This window comes from Python bivittatus, unplaced genomic scaffold (genome assembly GCF_059951505.1).
Source record: "Python bivittatus isolate LINGU-HERP-01145 unplaced genomic scaffold, Pbiv_v1 ctg000580_np1212, whole genome shotgun sequence".
NCBI classification, from domain to species: Eukaryota; Metazoa; Chordata; class Lepidosauria; order Squamata; family Pythonidae; genus Python; species Python bivittatus.
This window is the reverse complement of record NW_028277087.1, coordinates 13835622-13860640: the sequence shown is the minus strand read 5'-3', so window position 1 is coordinate 13860640 and position 25019 is coordinate 13835622. Positions and strand designations below refer to the sequence as shown.

Sequence of the window (25019 nt, the reverse complement as noted above, 5' to 3'; positions counted from 1 at the left end):
AGAAGGCATACTGCGGATCCCATCTGCTAGAGAATTACACTTGGCAGTTCCCAGGAGGCAGGCCTTTGTTGCCATGGCACCCACCTTGTGGAATCTTCTCCCCCTGAAAGTGAGATTAGCTCCCTTCCTCTTAATATTCCACAAGTCCCTCAAGACCTAGTTATGTGATCAGGCCTGGGGCTCCCAGGGGACCGGGGAGATTTTATGATGGCTCCCTTATTAATTTTATCCCCTCCTGTTTTGTGTGCTTTTACAGTTTTTTACGTGTAACTGTTTTTATGTGTTTATTTTTTAATTGTTGTACGCTGCCCAGAGTCACCTTGTGTGAGATGGGCAGCTATATTAATATGATAAATAAATAAATAATAACCTACAACAATAAAGAGCACTCCTGAACTGCCTGTTTCAAAGGGCTGACAATAAAATTCATTATGTGAATTTTCTCCACTAATCTAGAATGCAGTACAGGTAGCCCCAGGTTAAGAACACCCAGTTTACGGACAACCCATAGTTAAAAATGGAACCAGTTGTAGCAAAATTCAAGTTAAATGCACAACAATCTGAGTTAAATACACAATGCTTCAAGTTAATTACACAATTCTATTTATACAGTATTATACACTAATATTGTTCCAACTTATGTACAAATTCAACTTAAAGACAGACCTTGGGAACGGAACTCAATCTTAAACTGGGGTCTACCTGTAGTCTTGAACACATAGACCATCTACTTATGTCTAAGCCTGAGGGGAAAAAATTCTGCAGGAGGCCATTCACTCTTGTATCATAGCTTTGAATATGAGCTTTGAAAATATTCACTTTGCCTTTAGGAAAATATCCCATTATTTTTTTTACAGCATGAGATGCCACCATTTTTTATTAAATTAATCCAACTAATCATGGAGAAATATTAGGGATGGGTTAATTTTTGCCAATTTTGAATCTCATTTTTATGGCTTAAAGCTTGTTTTGGCTTCATTTTCACATGAAGTCAGTCAACCCAGAAGTCTGAATAACCACTCATATACCACTTTATATACAGTTCTCCAACTGTAGCAACCATTTTGGTACATAATAGTAGTATATTTTGTTCAAGAAGCTTTATTCTTCTATAAGCTATTTTTATTCATATTTTGCTATAATATCCAGATTTTTCTACAACTGTGTTTATCCTCCGTGCAATTTCTTTAAAAAAACATGAGTTGTATCATCTAATTTTGAAAGGGCTGATTTCAGCATGCCTATTGGCAAATGTGAACTAGGTAAACTTGTTTGAAATTCAAATGGAAAATGAAAAGGATTCATCCCTATGAAACATGCACTCCCTGCTAAGGACAAATGAAAGTTGCCTATGAAAATGCACTTTCTCTTGATGCAATTTTTCATCCAACTGTTACTGAAATGGGCATCTCTGCTCTTTGTTATACATGCCTTCAATGGTTTGTTCTTAGCGACAATGAGCAGATTATATGTTAATGGGTTTCCTGGGTACCACAGGGATATAAATAAACATGATCCCTTTGTGATGAACTGTGTGTGCCTTTTGGAAGCTCCTTGCTCCATGGGACAGCCTTTGAACAAAAGGCCATGTTTTTAAATAGCTAAGGGCACTTATCCTTCATTTGTAATAACAGCAGTTGAGCTGAATGCATTTCAAGTCTCTGCCACTCCTTTTGTCTCTCATCACTTATTTTTTCCTGTCTGATTTCACTTTTCATCCAGCATGAGATTGCCACGTGTATAGCCATGTTCTTATTTAACTGGAGCAGTAACTACTAGGGCAAAACAAGCGGAGAGACGCTTTGTAAAGTAACAGTCTCAACAGAAGTATGCTCTGTGCATGCACACACAAGCTCAGACGATCAGAGAAGAGTTTCAGAGTAACCACCCTAACCCTTCAAAGCGGACACCTTGCCACTCTGAGCAATAGGTGCTCAGGGGTGCTTTGATGAAGTGGTCCTGAACATAGTTTGCACAGCCCTAGCAGTCGCTGTGTGACCAATTCTGTGATATTTTAGGCTAATAAGCACAGAGAAGAATCACAATCGGAGGCTTTCAAAAGTTGCTAGCGTGCTATCATTGAATGTGGCAGAAGGGGATAAATATTAAGTACATTGGGAGTAATTTTATTTAGTTAATTTTAATTGCATCCATTAGATTACATTAAAATTACATTTTTGTTTTGACCCAGTCCACTTCTTTGTCTTGGTTTCCCCAGTTTTGGATAGTTAACCATGGTGCACCACTGAAAGGCCAAGCATGACCCACAACCTGAAAAAGATTACATTCCTAATTAAACTCTTTGGAAGTATGTCTTTTTCTAAGGCACCACTCTTAGAGAAATGAATATATCATGTTAAATAAAATGTATATTGCAAAGTATGCCTTATACAAAATGATGCCTTGGAAGGGGGTGCATCATACAAAAAGCATGCATATTACAACGTTAACTATGATATAACTTCAGAATTGTAAAGGGGAAAAAAAAAGATCTGGAAAACAGTTGGAAGAGATTTGATCAAATTACTCCAAGTTTTCTTTCTTCTCCCTTTCTTGTAAAAAGCCTAGATCATATTTTTACAACAGTCCATTGCTGCAAATCAGGTGCAGATTTATCCTATTGGGGTTGTGGACTAATGTCTTTTGCCATCACCCATGTGCAAAAGTTCACAATTCTTGAAGTCTTGATAAGTTTTGGATCCCAAGCGCACAGTCTGTTAGAAAATAGACACCCTTAACCCAGAAAAATTGTTTTAAAACCTTGTTAACAGTCCTGTGGATTTCAGCTGAATTTGTGGTGAATAATAGGACAAGTCCAGGCCATGCGAGTTAATGAACTCCTGAATTGCATTTCCGGCACCAGTTATTTGCAACCAACCTTTATTAAATATTCTCTGAGGTGTTAATATATTCGTACCAAAATGACCCTGCCAGAAAAAATTATTTAATATCCTACAAATTCACTTACCTATGAAGGAATAAAAAATAGAAGGACTCATAAGATGCAGGCAAGAACCAGATTAAGCATCTCCAACAAAGAGCTGCCTAACCTCGGCTACATTCAGGAAAGGAGAGCCCACCGTATCTTGGTGAAACTCCATCTTCAAGAATGTAGGGTTTTCGCCACCTTCTCCTTACAACATTCTTAGACAGCTATTTAAACATGGTTCTTCAGAAAGGCATTCAACCTTTCCTGTGCATGTGGAACACCAGTGGATATTGGCCTGGTTCACAACAAAATAAAAATGATAAAGCATAATATAGGTTAATTTTTGGATTAGTATGAACCCAGTCAATTGTAGCTTATTCATAAACCATGAGGTTTACGGCACCATATTCCCCAGTAACATAAATAGCATCTGTACATCCCTGATTGAAAAAAAAATTAAACTGAAAGGGCAAAATCTCCTGAGATTTCAGTGGTCTTATATGCGTTCTCAAAAATAAGGTCATCAAAATCTTATAAGAACAGATGATTTCAACTATATTTATGTTTGCTTATTGTCGCATGTCATTGTATGAGTTTGCATGATGGCGTGGGTCTCCTGCAAAAGTTACCAACTCCTGCTTTCCTGTGTCTGCTTCTAGGCTGGACAGCAGCGCTGGTGGGAGCAGGAAATTACTGTGAATGGGAAGATCCAGAAAGGAGAATTAATTACCTACAACTTGACAGAACTCATCAAGCCTGAGGCTTATGAAGTTCGCCTGACACCAGTCACTATTTTTGGAGATGGAGATGCAACCATTCGTGTAATCAAGTACAGCGGTAAGGAGATAAATCAGAGGTTTCCTTTTGAGAGAGAAAGAGGGCTTGGCAACAGGAGTCCCCAAGTCTGACTTCCAGCCTTCCAAGCCTTGATGGGAGAGGGAGGGCGATCTTGCATTCTTACAGGGCTCTGCTCTAGCCTGATAAATGTCCCTCCTATTCGTTTAGTTTCCCAAAAGAAGTGAAGCAAAAAAGAAGCAAACGATTCTTAGAAGTATTCATCTCTTATGAACTGAACTCCTATAATCCTACATATATATTCAAGTCATCGTAAACAATTAAATCATTAATAAATCTATTATTTCAGCTTTCATCAGCCTGACACCTCACACACGCACCCCCAACCTTTCGGGTAGGCGCGTTGCACATAGGACATGACTCCTCCCTTTTCCAGCAGTGGTCACTGGAAACATCTGCATTTTCTGCGGTGTTACAAAGTAACATGTTCTATGTTTGTGTGTGTGCACACTTTCTCCCCAGGAACTTATCAGGATGTGCAGTATGTCTGTGTTTGTACCTATGTGTGTATCTGAGTGTCTGGGAAAGCCTAACTAGGATGGATGCATGATGCTTCTGTGTTGTGTGTGTGTGTGTGTGTGTACTTCAGCTCACCCTTCATGTTGCATCTCTGTGTTTATGTGGATGTGTGAACTGGAAAAGATAAGACTGCATTTGTTCTGCTCTGGGTCATGTGACCAGAAGGAAGGGTGGCTTAGAATGGAGCAATTAGCAGCATTCTGGGCCACTACCCAACTGCCCCTCCCAGGATGCATTTTTGTTTTCTTTTGTTTTGTTTTCCTGGAACTGTTTTTCCCACAACCCCCAGACCCATCCTGTTTTCAAGCTCAGTCTTGCTTTTGCTAGCTTCTCTCTCCACAAATGTGGTCCTATTCTGTTCCAGTTTCTGGAGAGGCAGAGTCCTGAGCAACGTTGCATAATTCCTTTCCAGTCTTATATTTGTTTGGAAAGAATAAAAAAGCTATATTATTTCAACAAAGATAAAAAAACTCATAGCAAGTCACAACAATCCTAATAAGACAGAAGTCCTCCAACTTTGTGGTACCTTGAAGCCACTAAGATTTCAAATAGGGCTGGCCTTTCTGTTTACCTTGATACCACAAAGTCAGGAATCTGCTCTAAATAATGCATTTAACTAAAAATAAATTGAAACCCTTGAAAAATATAGTGCTTTTGGAAAGTAAGATGAAAAATTCTTTAATATAATGAATTCCTTTTGAGCTGGTGCATTTCTTGATAATAAAAGATTAGAAAATATGTTCTTGGTTGGTTTACTCCAAGAACAGAAGACTTGGCTTAATATCCCTCTTGAGTATGAATGGTGAAAGCATGAGTAATTAGAATTTGCTTTTTAATTTAATTTCCCTCTTTTTAATATTGCTGATATAAATGGGTAAGTAGAACAATCTTAAAGGCTTTATTAGTTAAGAAGCACCAGTTGCAATCTTAATAAGTTGCAATCTTAAAAATCACTCACCATACTTCTGCTTAGAGATGGGTTGATGTAAATAAATAAATAAATAATAAATCTGGGAGGAATATTGATCTATAAACACAATTATGTGTATCAATTTTATTTAAAAGGAATTCGTTTAGGCACTGAAGTCCTAATATTTTCAATACAATTGGAGCTAAAATGCAAACTTACATTTTTTTCCCCACTTTGACTGGAGAACCTGGATGCCTACAAAGCCCGGAGTGTGATCCTGTCAGGCCTCTGGATTTGCCTATGCATACAACCTCAAGCCCTATCTGACACACTCCAGGGTTTCCTTTCCACCCCACCTGATAAGATAGCTTTTCCAGGCAGAAAAAGGGGAAAAAATATGATTGTAATTTAACAATCAGTTGTCACAAACCAGAATGAACTGGCTAGATAATAGCCATCCCCAGCCAACTTCATATGCAGACTACACTACTTTTTAACATTTCTCAAGTGTTGCCATCTAATCCTACAGTTGTACTATTTTTTAACATTCTCACAGTATTTATGACTTCCTATTTGGGACTTTTTCCCTTGGGCCCTGACATTTATAGAATTTGTTTCAATTCTACTCTTCTACATATTGCTGCCATTCCCATACTGTTTCCTACATTATCTCACTTCAGTTTGTTCTAAATCATCTCATCAGTTATATTTTTAACTCCATTAATTCTAAGGGAGGCTACTTTTTCGGTCCTTTTCGCCCACTCTGAATATGAATGTATACACATTCATCGAAGTCACTTTATTTTCTCTGCTTTTAAAAAATGCTGTTCTCCCTTTGACTATATTCTTTGCAACTACCTTTATAGAATAGAATAACAACTTTATTGTCATTCCACGATACACCAAGTGCATAATAAAATGAAATTCGAAGGCTTTCACGGCCAGCATACGATGGCTGGTGTGGGTCTTCCAGGCTGTGTGGCCGTGTTCTTGAAGTTTTGTTTCCTGTTTCGCCAGCACCTGTGACCGGGATCTTCAGAGTGCAGGAGCACAGACAGGAGCAGTTCTCTCTGTGCCCAGGGTGATGTGACCCTTCTGTGGGTATTTATAGAGATCTGAGGGGGGGGAGGGGGGATTGGGGGTGTGTGGGGTGGGTTGAGTTACTGAGTGGCTGCTTGTTTTGGTGTCAGAATCTGTGTGTATCTTCCTGGGGATTAGGCAGGGTTTTTTCTTCTATTGAATTGTTAACGAGGGGCTGCTGGGGGTGATTAGCAAGTTCATTGTGTGAACTGTTCACATGTCCTGGTGGTTGAGCTGAGTTCCTTGACCTTTTGCAGGCTGTATTTTTCAGGATTGGTAGCCAGGTTTTGTTGATTTTTAGACTCTCCTCTTTTTTATTGAAACTGTGCTGGTGTTTGTGAATCTCAATGGCTTCCCGGTATAGCCTGGTATAGTGGCTGTTGGTGTTGTCCAGTATCTCTGTGTTTTCAAATAGGATTTGTAGTCTGCAGTGCCTTTTGTGTTCTTTTATCCTGGTATGGATGCTGCGTTGTAAAGCAACTGATTTTAGCACCCACACAGACCGGTACCTACACAAAAACTCCAATCACCACCCACGTCAGAAAAGAGGCATTATCAAAACCCTCATGGATCGTGCCAATCGGATCTGCGAAACCCAATTCCTAAACTCTGAACTTAACCACCTTAATTGGGTCCTACAAGCGAATGGCTACTCCAAGAATGAAATAAAAAGAGCCATCAAACCAAGAAAGCAACATGCGACTGAAGAAGAAAAACAGCCACCCACCAACAAAGTATTTCTGCCCTATATCCAAGGGGTCACAGACCGCATGGGAAAACTGATGGAAAAACACAATTTCCAAACAATCTTCAGACCCACCAGAAAAGTACAAGAAGTGCTAAAATCAGCAAAAGACAAAAGGGATCCCCTCACCGCCACAGGGGTATACCGCATACCATGCAGTTGCGGGCAAGTATACATCGGGACCACAAAACGCAGCATCCATACCAGGATAAAAGAACACAAAAGGCACTGCAGAAGATACATACAGATGCTGACACCAAAACAAGCAGCCACTCAGTAACTCAACCCCCCCCCACACCCCCAATCCCCCCTTCCCCCTCCCTCAGATCTCTATAAATACCCACAAAAAAGGGTCACATCACCCTGGGCACAGAGAGAACTGCTCCTGTCTGTGCTCCTGCACTCTGAAGATGCCGGTCACAGGTGCTGGCGAAACATTAGGAAACAAAACTTCAAGAACACGGCCACACAGCCCGGAAGACCCACACCAAAATGAAATTCCATTGCAGTTGACTCACAATTACAATCAGACACCAGAAGTACCATCAAGACACCATAATTACAATAAAGTAATTCTATATACATTCATTCAAGAATCTGATAGCCTGGGGGACAAAGCTATTTCCCAATCTGGCTGTTCTACATCAGATACAGTGGAACTTCTTCCCAGGAGGTAACAAAGAAAACAGACCATGATTGAGGATGGGAAGCATCACTGACGATCTTTTGAGCTCTAGACAAACAGCATGCATATGCTAGATCTTGGATGAGAGGCAGAGGGATCCCAATTATCTTCTCTGCTGCCCTTACTACCTTTTGCACCAACTTTGTGTCTGAGGCACTACAGCCTCCAAACCAGATGGAAATATAGGTGGTAAGTACACTCTCTATAGTGCCTCTATAGAAAGTAAGGAGAATGGAGGATGGGAGATGTACTTTCCTCATCCGGCACAAAAAATGTAAACATTGCTGTGCTCGTTTTACCAAAAATGCAGTGTTAAGGGACCAGGTCAGACTATTCATTAACTGCACCCCTAGGAATCTAATGCTACTGACTGACTCCACAGCTATGTTATTAATAAAAAGTGGAGTGTGACTTCACTGATTCTTCCAGAAATCTATAATAATCTCCTTTGTTTTTTCCACATTTAAGACCAAGCTGTTTTTCTTACACCACTCCACTAAGCCCTTCACCTCCTCCTTATAAGCCCACACATTGTCATCCCCAATAAGACCCACCACCGTTGTATCACCTGCATATGCTTCGGCAAAAGAACTCCGACTAGCAGGGTCCAGAAGACAGGCCTTCTCTGCTGTAGCCCCTGCCCTTTGGAACATCTTGCCCCCGGAGGTGAGACAGGCCCCCTCACTCCCGGCCTTTCGGAGGGACTTTAAGACCTGGCTCTGCCACCTCGCCTGGGGTGGGGAGGGAGGTCATCAGATATGGGGTTGGCTAGCCCCCTAGAGGCCTGATGTTGCTTCCATCAGCCTCCTGGATTTTTCCTTTTCCTTTTCTTCTTTGTAAATGTGTCTTCTTATAAATTTTAACTGTATATTTATTTATTGTTTTAATATGTTATAAGGCTCCCAGAGTCCCCCATTGGGGGGAGATGGGCAGGGACAAGTTTAATAAATAAATAAAATAAATAAATAAATATTTCACAATGGAATTGGTGGTGAACCCGGAACAACAGTCTTGGGTCATCAGGGTGAACAACAATGGGCTCAGGATAATAATATCTATCTCTCATCCTCATATGGTGCAGCAAGCATTTTTTCTTATCCATAGCCTCTTTCACTTCATCATTCCCCTAAATATACCTCTGTACTTCCCACATTAGCATAATTCCATACTCTCTTCGGACACTCTAGTTCTTTTCACTCCAGTCCAAGCAGATTTCACATCCTCTTTTCTTACATTCACTTTTCATTCATTCTATTGGCAGATTAATCTATTTTTAGATATTTTTGAAAAAGTCATAGATTACTTACTTTGTCTTCCTGCAGCCATTTAACTTGCATTGTAGCTTCATTCACATTTTTCTTCCATGTCCATTTTTTTGATAAAATCCACTCCTAACACTACCAAACAGTGGCGTGTCCCATATTCAGAATGTCCCATCTTTATCACCCCTGAATCCTTTCCTAATTCTCTCAGTCTTTCATCATAAACAATCAAAGCAATCATGCTTTTTAGATTTATATTCCTTTCCTTGCCACCTGTTTGTAAGCATGACATACACGTAAGCCACATATTTGAAACATATTTTTTTTAAGCAGATACTTACCAACAGATGCAATTTTTATTTATTCTTGATTCTCTGAATGGCCCAGTCACTTTTTCTGTATTCTTTTCTCTAATTTTAACTCATCAATTCATGTAATTAACATAATATTTTATTTCCATGGATAATGTTCATTCAGAATTTTGCACAGTTTTTCCCAAATTTCATCTCTGGTTCTTCCATCCTCATAATTCACTGGAGCACAACATACAACTATCACCAACTTAAGGATTCCTACCTTCCTACCCATCCACAACAACCTAAATACACCATACTGTCTGGCATATATTTTAACCCCTTTCTTCATAATTAAGCCTATAACTTTACTTTCCTACATGTATTAGTCAATTCCATTCCATAAGATCAGAGCAACTTAGTTCAGATCTATTATATCCTTCCCCTTCCTCTTAGTTTCATTGATAATAATCTTCACTGTACACTATGGCTTTAGTCAATCAAGGCTTTCACAAAGCATTTTTAGTAAGATAAAGAAGATATTGACTAGATCACAAGACTTAGTCACACCTGTGCCATATGCAACATGTAAGGATAATATTCATCAGTTGCGGCACATTTTGGCCAATATACCACAAGTACAAATGAAGTACTCTTACCCCAAGAGTGCTTATGCTATTCTATGGAAGCTAAGATATCTAATCTAGAGACTATCTTGCAAGCCAGTGTATTTTTGGCTACATCCCACCAACTCAGGAGGTTCATATAATGTGTTGGCATATTCTCAGGATATGAACTCACCAATTTCTTCCTAAGAAGACATATAACTATCTATACAAATGAAACAATATTTTTTAAGTATTTACAAATGAGATATGTGTAGGTCCAGGTGGTCTTCCATTAGCATCCTTGAAGGAGACACTCCAGTTCTTAATTTCATGCTCCTTATATTCCCATATATGACTTTACCAAATACACAAATTATGAACTTTATGTCATTAAGGAAGTTATGGAAACAGACTTTTGGTGGCCAGAGACTGCACTTAACATTTTATGGAAGAGCCATTAATCAGAGCAGAGATATATGTCCCTAAACAATAAGTGCTGTGCTTATATAATCCGCAAGCTATTTATCTGAATTTTAACAGGCTTGATCTATTCCAAAGGAATATACCTACAAATCATGGCAAGAAATAAACATTTTCTTTTAAAAAAAAAAAAAATTAAATGTCTGAAATCATTCATGTGGCACTACAATACTTTCAAATTTCATCTGACGCAGAATTATTAGGCAGAGAGATACAGGTTTACAAACTGAGTTAGATTTCACACCTGAGTCAAGATTTCCCTCTGCATCATTTTAAAAGGGAAAGCTTTCTTAAATGCTTTTTTTATAACATGATAGAAAATGAGAGTATCTGTGTAAGCTTTTGGTATGTCTAACCAATCAAATCTATACTCCAAACATAGCAGGAATGGTGGCAGGAATGGAGGAACATGGGATGAATGTTATAATTCAAATTACCACAATCAGGGACAGACCTATTCATGGAGAAGAAATCTGTGGATAGTAGCCAAGAGGACCGTCTCACTTCAAAGGCAGTAGATCTTGGTATACCAGTTTTGGGGGGACAAAAGGGGACAATTCTTTCTTTTAAACGTTTTTCTTTGCTTCATAAAGTCATTAAGGTAACTCTTGTTAAAGCTACATCCCCTTGATCTGATCCAATAGTATTTTTAATCAAAAACATTCACAGGTTGGGGGTCAGGGTTCAATGATACCAAAATGTTGGGCACTACCAGGTAATCAAAGCCCCATCTTTTAAAAATGTGGGTCATACACATCACACATATGTTAAAAAAAGCTGGGTTTGATTGTCTGGTGAAACCCACAATTTTCATTTTGTTGACTCCCCCTGCAGAGGCCTCTGTTCTTAATACAGGGTGCTCATTTGATCTAAAGAACTCGAAGAAATAGAGCTGATGTCTTGGTGTCTGAGGAGGTAACTGGGAGGCAGAAGAAAGACTAGAAGGATTCCTGAGCCCTTTTTCTCAGCTAGAGAAACAAAGGCACTATGAGAGACTTGGAAGTTATATAAAATGATATTTAATATCTCTGGGCACTGAAAACTGAGTTCAAAAGTCTACACTAGCAGGTTTCCAACCACACTCCAGTTTTTCTGTTTGATCTTAGGAAGGCATTCCTGGTAGCATCGGGAGGGAGGAATTCATATCCAGGAGGACATAACTTCTGATGATGATGCCTCTGATGCTGATATTCATGATATACCATCCCATTCGTTTTACAGATGGGATGTATAACATTTCTAGGCTGAGAGCCCCACCTGGCCTTTGAGTAGTGTGCTTAGGGACCTTCTCCCAAAAACCAGTATACAGAAGTGAATTTGACTTCAGCTGAAATTCAAAACACACACACATGTGCATGCATGCGTGTGCACACACGCACACCCACACACACTCCAAAGGAGTGGAAGGAATATAGCTTACCTCTGAGTGCACTGTATAACTGCCCTGTAAGTTCTCTTGAGTTGAATCCCATTGGCTCATGGAAAGATGGGAGACTCATGAGCATCTATTTATTTTTGGACTCCAAGCCTCATCATTTCATGCAGCATGGCATAGCCAATGGTAAGGAATGTTGGGAGTTGTAGTTTAGCAATCTCTGAGACCCATAGCTTCCTCAATTTGTTGGCAGATCACAGTTAGTTAAATGTGTTCTCTGTAATGTTTTATCCTGTAATGTGGCACTTACCTACTAACACATACTGAAGAATGCTGTGTCAGTCCTTGTGTTTGCCGAAGAACTTTGAACTTAATGTGATGCTGTACTGGCAGAGTTTCTTTTTCTCCTTTTTCTCTTCCAAAAAAAAGTAATTATTTTGCTTGGAGAATGAGTCACTTTAGTTTGTGTCACTTGTATGTGCAATTATGAGTTTATTTTTCAGAACATTAATGTTCCCATTCATGCTCTATAGTTACAGATTGAAAAGAGAAGAGTAAAAGAAAAAAGATTACTCAAACTGACAACTAGGTTGTGAATATTTACCTAAGTTCTGCTTTCATCTAACATTTCATCTGAATTCTTGCACAGTAAATGTTCATACTGTCACCTGTATTTATGTGGATACGCTGCTGCAAGAGACTCCTCCTCAATTCCTCCCCCAAAGCCAGAAGTAAAACTGCAACCAATCTATGTACATGATATAGCCCCATCTTTTGGCATTTTTTACCCCTCGCACTACTGCCCTTGCCCTCTCCAAAGTTAAGTGTGCTCTCCCATCTCTGAAACGTTCCCCAACCCTACTTTGGGGGAGGAGTCAAATGGCAGCTGCACTCAACCAGGCCAGTGGAAGATCTCATGATCTTCTCCCAGCCTCCAGGAATGGAGAACATAGGGAATCAAAAGTTAATTAAGAATAATAAAGAACAGTGTGACTAAGCTCAGATAACATGCTGCAGGGGTTAGGTAATTAGAAGTTTGAGGCAGGAATTTTTCAGCCCTACTTGAGAATGCCAGGGATAGAACCTGGGATGTTCTGCATGCAGAGCATGGAGAGGTCTTTTTATTTTAGTGGTGAGCAACTTCCAGGCTCTGGACAAGACCATTTAACTGTATTGGCCATCAAATCCTTCTAGACAGGATGGATTGTAAAAAGGCTTCTTGTCTGACTTGCATTTTTTCTGGGCTACAATCCCTTAATTCTTAATAATACAACACCTTGGTGCCATTTCTAGCTTTCTTATCCCTCTGACAACTCAGCCTTGATTGATAAAGCAGGGGAAATCAATCATATGAACCCTTTTTTCCTCTGGAACACTAGAATCACGGACACCAGGGCTTGCCAACTCCAACAGTGATAAATACAAGCTAAAACATTTTCCTAGACCTTGGAACCTCAGACTAAGAGTCCTATCATTTCCATTAATCCTTATTTTCCCATCATGACAACTATTGCTTCCTGATTTATTTATTTATTTATTTATTTATTTATTTATTTATTTATTTATCAAATTTATATGCTGCCCATCTCACCATCAGTGACTCCAGGTGGCTCACGAATAAAAAAACATAAAAATATTTAAAATCTACAAAACACATTAAAAGACTACAGACAAAGTTAAAAAATGGAGAGAGCATCTTCCAGGCGCCACCCACCTCCAGTGCTGGGAGCCCCCATTGGATCCCCAAGCTAGTTGGCAAAGCCAGGTCTTAACACTCTTCCGGAAGGCCAGAAGGGTGGGGGCCGACCTCACCAGGTCCCTGTCAGGTGACCCTTGAAGCTGGACCAGTGAAGTCAGAAGGATCTCCAAAGGCTGCCACTTCTTTTGAGCTGTTATTCCCCCAGTTCCATTTCTCTTTTGCTGGTAGTCTGCAACGTGTAAATAACTAACCACTGTTGAATTTGTTTTCTGTTCCTGTCACTCACTAGGAGTTGATTCTTGCTTGCCAACCCACCCATTTGGCTCTGGTTGCTGTGCTGCAAATAATATGAATATTGCAGCATTCAAGGTTAGCCATTAACAATAGTTTCTCTCAAAGCCTCCAAGTTTGTCGACAAAGCAAATGTCACTCAATGCAGCTCCTCACAATTTGGAGTCAGAAGAATGCCAAAAATGAAACATTTCTCCGCAAATGAGAAGTAATTGTGTTAGCAAACACTGGGAGGCCCGTCTTGAATAACTGACTACATTTTCTCAAGGCAAATTATACAGGAAGCGAGTCACTGATTATTCCTCTTAAATAAAGGAATGTAAGAGGGAAAAGAAAGAGAGAAAATGGCAATGCAGTGAAGCTAAAGAGTTCTTTCAAAATAGCTTTGTGTAAGTTAAATGTTGGCCTGTGTATGCAGCTCACGATTGGAGCATGCACACCGTGGGCTTATTGCTGTAAACACATTTGGGAAACAAATAACTGTGGCAACGTTCAGCTGCACAATGCTTTACATCACCAAAAAGCTTTTCATCTATTAGGATCTAGCAAGAGGACCAGATTCTGGAGGTTAAGATTCCACAGCTTCTCCTTGCTTTCATTGCATGAACAAGAATTGGACAAGATGCTGGACTTCACAAAAAAAGATCTGTGTTCAAATCCCCATCTACCAAGGCACCACAGAAATACCTTTCTAAAAGCACTAAAAAGTGAAAGCTCAAACAAAACAGTGCTCCTCTTTAATGTGCCAGCCACATCCTTGTTATGTATCCCCTTGATTTTCTTTTTCTCTTGAGCTTCCTGCAACAGCTAGCCAGTATTTAGTATCTGCTAAACCATCTGAAGCCTTACTGGGTATTTGGAAATCTTGCTGATCTCCAGTATCCCTGTGTTCTAGCTCCAATTATTCCTCATCTGGACAATTTTGGGATTTGTCCAAGTGTGCTAATGTCTCTCTTTTGGGGAGGGATCTTGCAGTTTTGATCATGGAAAGGTCTTGTTCTAACATGGAAATACAACATGGGATTTACTGGATGCCCTTCGATCAGTCACTTTGATGTCTACTTTTCCAGGCTGTCTTGAGGACAAAAATGGGATAATTACTATATGCACAGTATACTGTGTTCCTTGAAAGTTGCACACTTCCTGTGTTTTTCCATCAATGATTTAATATTTAGTGAATATTTGATAATATTGAAAGATAAAGCTGTAATCTTCTTCTTGCTGTTACTATGTTACCACTATTATTATTCTTGTTTTTCTTTCCCTTATAAAATAACCCAAATGATCTTATAACTGTATATTTCCTGCCTCATACCAAAGACAACAAATAGATCAAAAAAATCTATAAATTATTTTTACATGTTTTGCTTTAAGGAAAATCTAAAACGGGACAAAATTAGCCAATTGAGAGTACAATTTGTTAGGTTTGAGAATAATAATTTGAAATGTAAATCAAAGCTGGACAGAAGATGCATTTGTATGTTTTTTACTCTTAATTATTTAACAGCTTCTGCAACCAAAAGACTCCCACTCCCAGTCTAAATTATTACATTGGTAGAATAAAGAAAGGTTGGAGTAATCAGGAGAGAATTGTTGCATGGAAGGACAGTAGTTTCCATTCTGTTTCATTCCTGGAATTCTTAGAGTTAAAAGATTCTTTTCCACCTGGAGAAAGAGGCTAGATGACCAGCTACAATACAAAGCAAAGTTTTTAAGCCTAATGGCTGCCCAACCCTGATAGAATTAGTAAAAATCAGTAACAAATTAGCCATCAGTGTGCACAGAAAAGTTTATTAATTTTAGAATTTTATCTTTTTCTCTTATAGCTCCAATGAACCCACATTTACGTAAGTATTGGAAACACTTTGTGGCTATATAAATTAAATTTAGATATTTCTTACTATTTATACAGCTTCCATTTACTGTATCCATCTACTATACAGTGCAAGGGGGAATAATATAATATCAGTATACTGTATAATATAAACTGGGGACTTCACAATATAAATTTTGAAAACAGGCAAAGGAACAAAAGGGTAGATTGAAAAAAAAAGAACAACAAAATCTAGACAAGGGAGGAATGGAAGCACCAAACACATCTTCAGATTCTTATTTTTCCTTTCATTTGGGAAGAAGAGTTTGGAAGCCACACTTTTAATATTTTTGGCCTGCTAGAACAACAGGGAGTATGGACAATGATGTTATTATATGTGTCATTTGCAGAGATTAAGGCTGTCCATCACTAGACTAGGGCGGAAAGAAAAGACTTGACCAGATATGTAGTTAGGATAACTAACAGCTCATGAAAGCTAACAAAGGGCTCACTCATTCTACACTGCCTCTTTCCAAAATGTTTGATTAATCTTCCAGGAAGCAAAGAAGGAAGCAACTTGAGCCTCTGATCTACCAAGGTGATGGTCTAAACTTGTTGACTGAAAGATATAGAGCAGGGATAGATAATGTGTGTTCCTTCCAGAGGTTCGTCCCAATTCCCATCAGTTCTAGCCATGATGGCCAGGGGTAAGAAAAGGTGGAATTTGCAAGGTGACATCCAGAAGGCCATGTTGCCCATCTCTCCGTCAAGTTATTATCAATGCATCTGCACTCACCACAGAGTTCACCTTGAGGTTAAGGCTAAAATTCTCCAAATACTCCTGAAATCAGGCAAAGTCTCTAGCAAGCTCCACAACTGTTTTTATATTTCCCCAATTATATAATTCCTACTGTTGCAATAGAAAGATAATTTATTACAGTTCTACTCAGAAAAGCTACTATAAGTGCTAACTCCTTTAACTGTCCAATAACATTCCCATTCTAATCCAGTTTTGGGCCCATGTCCTAAAAATACATTTAGACAATATTTATGAAGAGATGAATAGCAAATATTTCTGTGTTACTTGTATTAAAATGCTAATGATCCAGGGTGTTTCTAACCCAATTGCAGTATTTCAGTGGCAGCCTACATTTTCATAGGTGCCTCAGCTTAGCTCAGAAAATTAACTTGGATTTCTGCTATAGTCCCAAGTAGTTGTGGAGTTTTAGGATTTTTATTGTTTTATTTATTTATTGTTAACCATTTTGACCACTATTTTATAACTTGGGGTGGGTTATGAACTTAACAAACAATTCTATATATTTAAAAAACCTAAACTGAAGCATTGTGATTACAAAGTAGTTTTCTGAAGAAGAAAAGCTAAAAGCCTTTGTAAATTGGTAGGCTGAAATGATTATTCGTATGAACATGTGGTTGATCTGTTGGTAGGAGAATTTCACTGTGGCTTTGAAGATGGCAACATTTGTTTATTTACCCAAGATGAAAAGGACAACTTTGATTGGACGAGACAAAACATTGTCCTTCGAGACACAAAATACACCCCAAACACTGGACCCAGTGCTGACCGGTCAGGTTCCAAGGAAGGTAGAGTGTAACTCTCAGATGGCTTTTGCAATGAAAGATAAGATATGCCTTTCAACAATAAATGATCCACTTCTGTTTCTGCCCGTACCCACAGACCCTTTACTCTTCTTTGAGAAAAAGCCACAATTAAACCTGTAAATCTGAACCTTGGTTTTCCACTTTGTCTAAACTAAGAAGCGATAATTACATGCTTCAGAATGTGAGAAGATACTAAAATAACTTCAAACTTCAAACAAAAGCAATCTTGGCTGATCTCAAAAAGACTAAGCAAGGTCAGGTATGGCTAATGTTTGGGAGACTGGGAAGTTAAAAACAAAAATCTTGGAAGGTGGCAATGGTGAAATACTTCCATACTGTTGGTGAGAAAAGTACATGGCTATACTTGTGTAGTCACCAAAATATGAGCTTGACGTGTGAGTCTTTACCCTTTTAACATTGATTGATTAATTTTATTGATCAAGTTTATGAGGGGAGGTTATTCCTCAGAGTAGGCACTGCTTTTGAAACATAGCATCTATCATCCTCCACCAACACCCACAGAAAGTAGGAATCATCAACAGTTTTTCCAGGCGTGTATGAGTGTGATGGATTGATTCTGGTTGGAAAAGGTGGTCTTTAAGTACCTCATACATGAATAATAATTAAAGAAAAAATGTTTTAAAATATGGTAGATTCCCTTCTATTTAACTTTTACTTGTCTGAGCATCCTGATTCTTTTCTAAATTGCATAAGTTCTACCTTATATATAAGCCTCCCTGATTAGTTTTAATAATATAAATACTAGGAGCATGAACTAAGAACCTTTGAGAGATCAACCTTTGAAACAGCTGTAGCAACTTGCTACAGACAGCATCAGTTCCTACCATTTCCACAGTACTTGGAACTTGAGCAAAGTAGCACTGTGACCCTCAGGTTGTGCTTGAGGGTTTCCCATAGGTATCGGGGAAATTGCTGTATTAGTAGGTCTTCAGTTTACTTATGAGCTTGTATTCTTAAGTCTCTGCATTGCTCCCAGTCCCCAGAGAAGGATGTTTTTCCTTGTTCAATGTGGCATCTCATGTTATTCTTTTTTTTCCCCTTCTAGGATTTTTCATGTACATTGAAGCATCCAGTCCCAGAAAAGAAGGTGATAGAGCAAGACTCATTAGCCCAGTTTTTAGCATCCCTCCCAAAAACCCATATGGAACTACTAATACTGCGTATTGTTTCAGTTTTTATTACAACATGTATGGTCAACACATAGGTGAGTAATTGTCATCTTTCATCACTGTTGCAAAACACATTTTTAGCAGAGTTTCTTTATTTTCTTAAGATAGTGATAAGACTACTGTCTATGTGTCTGAGTACCACCAAATCACCTGAATGCTAATGAACTTCAGAAAAAATCAGATTGAAGTTAGGTCTGCTTCAGCAGAGCCTGATTCAATTCAGACATCTCCTGTATCTTTCAGAATTGGCCCTTGGTTCTAGATGTGAGATACATATGAATTCAACAGATATACCTTCTCATAAGACCCTTTTCTGTCATCTGAAGCCCAAACAATTCTGGCAAAGAAATACCAAGTTATGATTGTAGCCCACACCACTTGTTGAGTGATCCTGCTATTTACCCCAGATTTCCCCAGAGCATTTCAAAATGGGGAAATCAAATTTCTTTATTTGCGGGGGAGGTTTGCAGGTTTTAAAGGCAAAATTAGTTCTGTAAGTCTTACAGAAGCTTAAGGTAACTTTTCAGTCCTTAGAAAACCCAACCTCCCTAAACATTAATTGATTTTCCCAGGGAGCGGATGGCTTAAGGAGCAAAATGACTGTCTTAATCTTTTGCAAGGTTTAAGATATCTATTTCAACCCTTAAAAATCCAGAAAGAGGTATATATGGATATCAACATTTTAAAGTGCATCCCCCAGCTGCAAAGAAGTTGTACATCATTACTCTAAGGTATTAAACTGAATCATGCCACATCACTCCATCAAGCAAGTCCACCAGGTGCAATATCAGAAGACATTTGGCAGTCTTTTTCATTCCTTGCAAATTAGTCACAATCGGTGCTATGGGACCAGAGACACCATTAGGGAGAAAGAATTCTGACCAAAAACATGTGTATCACATCAAAAAGGATTCCCATTAGCTTTGCTTTGAGCCCCTCTCTCTTATTTTATAAGCTCAATATTTCTCCATTTCAGCTTGTTTAAATGCCCCTTTCAGCTCTTTGCAGTACTTGAAGCTGGCAGACCACCACCATATGCAGGAAAATTCAGAAGGGAAATGAAAGATGTTTTAAATGGGCATGTGTTTTGGCAGATCCTTTTAACACTTTTTTGAGATGAGAACAACACTTCTCCCCAAAATTACAAAGCCAGTCAGAATGAGCTTTTAAGCTTTCCTCAAAGGTCCCCATAGATATGTCTGGTTGAAGGATGTATTCTGTGGCGTTTGGAACTGTTGGACGAAATCCTTTCTGGTTTCAAAAAGAAAGAAACAACATCATCTGTTGGTTTTGCTGCTATTATTGTTTTGTTGTTATTTTACTTTCCAAACTCACAACATCTTTTTTTTTTTAAATGAGTCAGCTAAATGAGTATAACAGAAGTGCTCCACTAAAACAGAAAAATGGAAAATCAAATGGAGTTGAAGCAAAGTCCCCTCCTTAATATGATTTAAGAAGGGACTGAAAACTTTTCTTTCTGTAGGCTTTTACTGGTACTGCTTAAGCTTTTATGTTTTATGTCTCATGTGTTTTAATGTTATTTTTAATAGAGGTTTTCACTTTACCTTTTAAGCTGCCAAGACCCATTGGAGTGGGTGTTATATAAATATATATATACCATATAAAGAAAGCAGTGCAGAGCTAAATGACCATGGCAAACTAGAAATGTTCCCTGATGTTCAGGAGGATATTTGGAGGAGGGGGTTCTATAACACAGGGTCCATGTAGATTTTTTTCTGTATTTAAAAGATTTTAATTATATTGTAAATGATGAAAATCCTCTCCCCCTTGTAGCCATCAGCTGACTGCATTTTCTTTTCCACATCCTGTCCATTACACAACATGGTTCTGGTGCATTTTGAATGGGGGGGTGTTATTTAATGCCATTAATTGTACCACATTGCTGCTAAAAGTGATTAGAGGGAATGCAGACCAATTAAAAATAAAGCAAACAAATAAAAACCACAGCAAAAGCTAGTTGTTGCATCAAGCCGTAACACTCCAGAGTAACTCTCTGTACAAGCGCATTCTAGGAAACTAAATGATGGTCATAAACTACCAAAACCACAACATGAAAAGGTGAAGGGAAACAGAAGGGAAAGTGATGTCTCACACTTGCCTCCTGCTGTATTAGAAAATACATTACTTTAAAAATAAGCACACCTCTTTTTAATCTCAGTATGAAAATGCACATCACCCAAAGACATTTTATGGTACATTCTGGAAATATTTGCAGGCCAGCATACGTGTGGGAGGGGAGCAATTCCACAGTTGAGGGGCTCTGCTGGAGAATGCCCTTCTGCATCAGTGTGAGGGAGGGCACATGAATGGTCAAGAGAATTGTCTTAAAAATAGAATCAGTGGGCAGAAAGCCATTGCGATGTCACCTTTGGAGATCCTGTAACGTTCTATTCAGCTGGTGAAGGACAAAATATTGGATTCCTCCTGCCAATACACCCAGCTCATTGACAACTTTCATATCATAAATAGATTTGTAACTTAGGCTTTCCATCCATATGTTATTTTTTTAAATGCCCTGGTTGCATTTCTTATCATTAATAAGTTAAAGGTATCTCCTTTCACATTATATTCCCTGAAACAGTTGTATGAGGCAGTTGGCTGTGGTTAGAAATAGTGCCCAAACCTAGACAGTGGATTAATTCAGCAACCAGGTTAAGTCTTGGGTGAACCTAGCCACTGTGAAATCCCTTCAGGTTTACCAACTAACTGTATTGCCTCTTTCTCTGATATACTGTATAGTAGTCCACTTCCAAAGAAAAACATCTGCTCCTAAAATTAAAAAAAGTAACCTTGACTGATATGTTTTATGACATCACCTTCATCTCCCCTCCCCCACAAGAAAGCTAAACACAACCCTGGCAAACTAAAAGTTTGCCCATTTATGCATAGTAAATTAGTTATTATTTAATATGTGTTCAAAGACTTTTTGTTACTTACATGTTGGGTAATAGAAATAATGCTTTTTTTCCCCTCTGTATACAACTCATATGCAAATACAGTACAGTCTCGTTTAACCGACCTTCGCTTATCTGACATTCCGTCTTATCCGACGCCCCTAAAAAAACACAACAACATGCATAAATCAGTGACGAGAAAAGTGTGCCGCTTGTTTGCGAGCATGAGTGTACTCTTTCTTGTTGCTCCTGATGGTGTGGCGCCGCAAAGCAAAAATTGATTGCAACAGGCGCAGCGGATTGTTTTTGTTTTTTTTTAACCGCACTCAATCGTTACTGTGTGTTATCCGACATTTTCGCTTATCCGACGTTCTGCCGGCCCGTTTATGTCGGATAAGCGAGACTCTACTGTAATTGCATAGTAACCACAATTAGAGCTGGGCAGAGAACTTATGTCTTGTTTTTACAGTTTTTATTTCAAATGTTTAAGGCACCTCTTTCTCGTCTTAACCCTCCTGAAACCTCCTCCCCAAATACATCCAAGCTGTGCTCACTGGAGTGTGTCCCTCCATATACCATGCAGAACTCAGTGCTGCCCATGAGCTGGAAGACATTAGCCCTAAAAGAGAGGAAGATTTTTTTTTTCAAAGAAAATTACCCAAATGCCACCACTGAAATGCAGGAAAGTGCAACCCCCCCATCCCGCCTACTTTGAATCATCACCCTGTCTTCCCCCATCCAAAAACTGTTTGGAGTAGCTACCACTCTACTCCTTCTTAGAATATGTAATCCTCCTTTGTCAGGACCATACTCCATGCACGCAGCATAGTGGACTTTGATTCACCCAAGGTTACACAAAACTAAATTTATTACGGTTGTTAAATTTAACAACAGAATTGTCTGGGGCAAAGCACAGAACTTGGAGGTGAGGCAGAGAACTCTCAGTGAGATGGAGCATCTTGCTAACGCCATATTATGACGCCTTCCTTCTATGGGACGGAACAGCAAAGCATGGCAAGCACATTGAAATGAGGCAAACTCAGCATGCAGACTCAGTGCTTGCAAGAGGGACAGTCAGCAAAGAAAGGCACAAAAAGGCAGAAAACACCCGAGGCCTAAATTATGCTGAAATCCATACTCCAATGCTTCATTGAACTGACCTCTTTTGGCTTTTGAATTTCACATTTCTTCTTCACATCTGCCAGTGTGTCTCAACCTCCTAATATTTTTGCTGTTCTCTTTGTTTTTCTTTAATTGTGTATATGTGTGTGTCTATGCTTTTTTTTAAAGGAACATTAAATGTTTATTTGCGGTTAAAAAGTCAGACTTCAACAGAAAGCCCGTTCTGGTCTACAAGTGGGAACAAAGGACAACATTGGTTTCAGGCCCGTGTAAATATACATCCAAACTCATCATTTCAGGTAAGAATAGATTATCGCTGTCCCATAAGGAGGATCAAAACACTGCTGATAGTCATAGTTTCCCCACCATTCACAGCTTTGTTTCTTAATAAAAAAACTGATCTCACATTTTATGGACAAGTGGCTTGTATAAAATCTGTAAAATTGCACTGGATTCTGCAACTGTATGCTATAGTAAATGCAGTGAAATGCATTGTTTGTATTGTTAAACCCAAAAAGTACAGTTCATAGCAGCAACAAAAACCCAATAAATTCTGAGTATTTTTAATTACATAATCTCTTTCCATGAAGAATTCCAAAATGAAGACAACTTCAGTCAAGGCAACCCTGCTCTCTGATGACATATAAAGATAGGTCTTTTAGCAAGGCCTCTGTACCAGATGAAGTTGATAGGGCCCATGATGGATTTTAAAGATAAGCACTGACACTTTGAAATTGGGTCTTTATCAGGATCTGTTACGTCTAGAGAACTGTGACATTTGTGCTTATCTGATGAGATGTACTATCAGAATTGTCTTGGGCAAATCTATCAAATTTGATCTCACTCAGGGTTGTTGTTAAGTATTCTTGTTTTTGTTCCTTTCGTTTTTCCAATCCATTTTCACATCAGTTAAAAAAAAAAAAAAAAATCCCTGGAACATTTGTATGCAATGTGGGCTTTTTCTCCCCTATAAGTATGTGCATTTTTGCATGTACTTTGCATCGTTTATGCCTTTTTCAAAATGATTTTCCCAAACAAAATGCATTTTTGTGCTCCCATTCCCTAACAGGAATATTTTTAAAGGCATTCTTTGAGTTGAAAAGTGTTACCACATTCAGAAAGGTGTGAATATTCAGCTTATGGCTGTATATGTATATATAGAGAGAGATCTGAGACATACAAACTGAGTAAATATAAATTAAAATGCAATCTAAATCAGCTTCTCCCTACTTCCTAGCAGTTAAGGACTCTCAGGCCTTGAGCTAAATTCACCTACCAAAATTGAACATTGGATCTCTCAAAACAGGAACAGCTAGTAATCAATCTAAGTGAAATCTCTGTGTCAGCACCCCACAGATCAGGAAGTAGGAGCAAAATTCTCATCCAAAATACAGAAGATAATGACAGAAACAACAAATAGTCTCACTGTCACTGCCTGGACTGATTTGGGAATATCCACTGGGAATATTTACAATAGTTGCAGCATCTTTAGCATCCTTTTTCTCTTACTTTTTAACATTATTTTTATAGTCTGAGAGAGAACTGGTCAGACATGTATACAGAGCAGATGCTTCTGCAATTATTACTATTATGGTTGGTTGCATAGTCAACCAGCTGTTTAGACTGGATTTTGCATTTTTGTCCACCTATCAAGGAAGTCCTTCCCAAGGTCCTGGGATAGGCAGATGTTGTTGTTCAATAATATTAAAAGTATCATCAGAGGGTGTAAGCTGTTCCAAGTAAAGCTGACTTTTGCAATTGACTGATGATGCCAGTGGTGTTCAAGTGGTGCTCCAGGTGTTTTGGGATTGCACCCAAGGCGTCTATTACTATTGGTACTATCTTTGCTTTCTTTTGCCACAGTCATTCTACTTCTATTTGCAGGTCTTTGTATTTTGTGATTTTCTCTAGTTCTTTCTCTTCTATTCTGCTGTCTCCAGATATTGCAGTGTCCACTATCCAGACTTTTTTGCCTCTCTTATCAACAATTGTAACGTCTGGGGCGTTGTGTGGCAGGTTCTTGTCTGTTTGAATTCTAAAGCACAGAGTACTTTAGCTTCTTCATTTTCTATTATTTTATCTGTTTTGTGGTCCCACCAGTTCTTGCTTGCAGGCAAATGGTATTTCTTGCAGATATTCCAATGCACCCTTGTTGCTACTGTGTCATGCCGTTGTTTGTAGTCAGGCTGTGCGATCTTCTTGCAGCAGCTAACTAGGTGGTCCATTGTTTCTTCAGCTTCTTTGCAGAGGCTGTGGCGGTATCATCATCATCATCATCATCATCATCATCATCATCATCCTGTGTCACAAGCTGATACTCTGTAATACATGTATTTATCTGAAGGGAGGCCTCTAGAGGATTCTGATGTCCAAGGTCTAAAATTACCTACCGGTACCGTTAGGAAATACTACAAAAATCCTGCCACTTTGGGCTGTAAACTCCCTGAGAAATAAATAATCCTAGTTCTGATATGCTTCTGTGTGTTCCTACAATTCTCCTACAGTTCCAGCTGCTGGCCTGAATGAGGATCCTGACTAAAATACTGACAATTTTTTTTCAGTCTGGAAACAAGCACAGATCAGTTTCAAAAATCAGGACTGTTGCTGAAGGTCATATTATCCATT

General features: G+C 38.8%; 1 protein-coding gene across 1 annotated transcript in view; it reads left to right on the top strand.

Moving 5' to 3' along the window:
- Positions 1-25019, top strand: part of MDGA2 (MAM domain containing glycosylphosphatidylinositol anchor 2) — a 491572-nt gene that overhangs the window by 444466 nt on the left and 22087 nt on the right. Inside the window, exons 11-15 of the mRNA XM_088149614.1 lie at positions 3589-3766; positions 15558-15578; positions 16994-17149; positions 18234-18392; positions 22563-22693. Of these exons, the coding sequence (XP_088005740.1) occupies positions 3589-3766; positions 15558-15578; positions 16994-17149; positions 18234-18392; positions 22563-22693 (645 nt within the window). The remainder of the gene's footprint in view (positions 1-3588; positions 3767-15557; positions 15579-16993; positions 17150-18233; positions 18393-22562; positions 22694-25019) is intronic.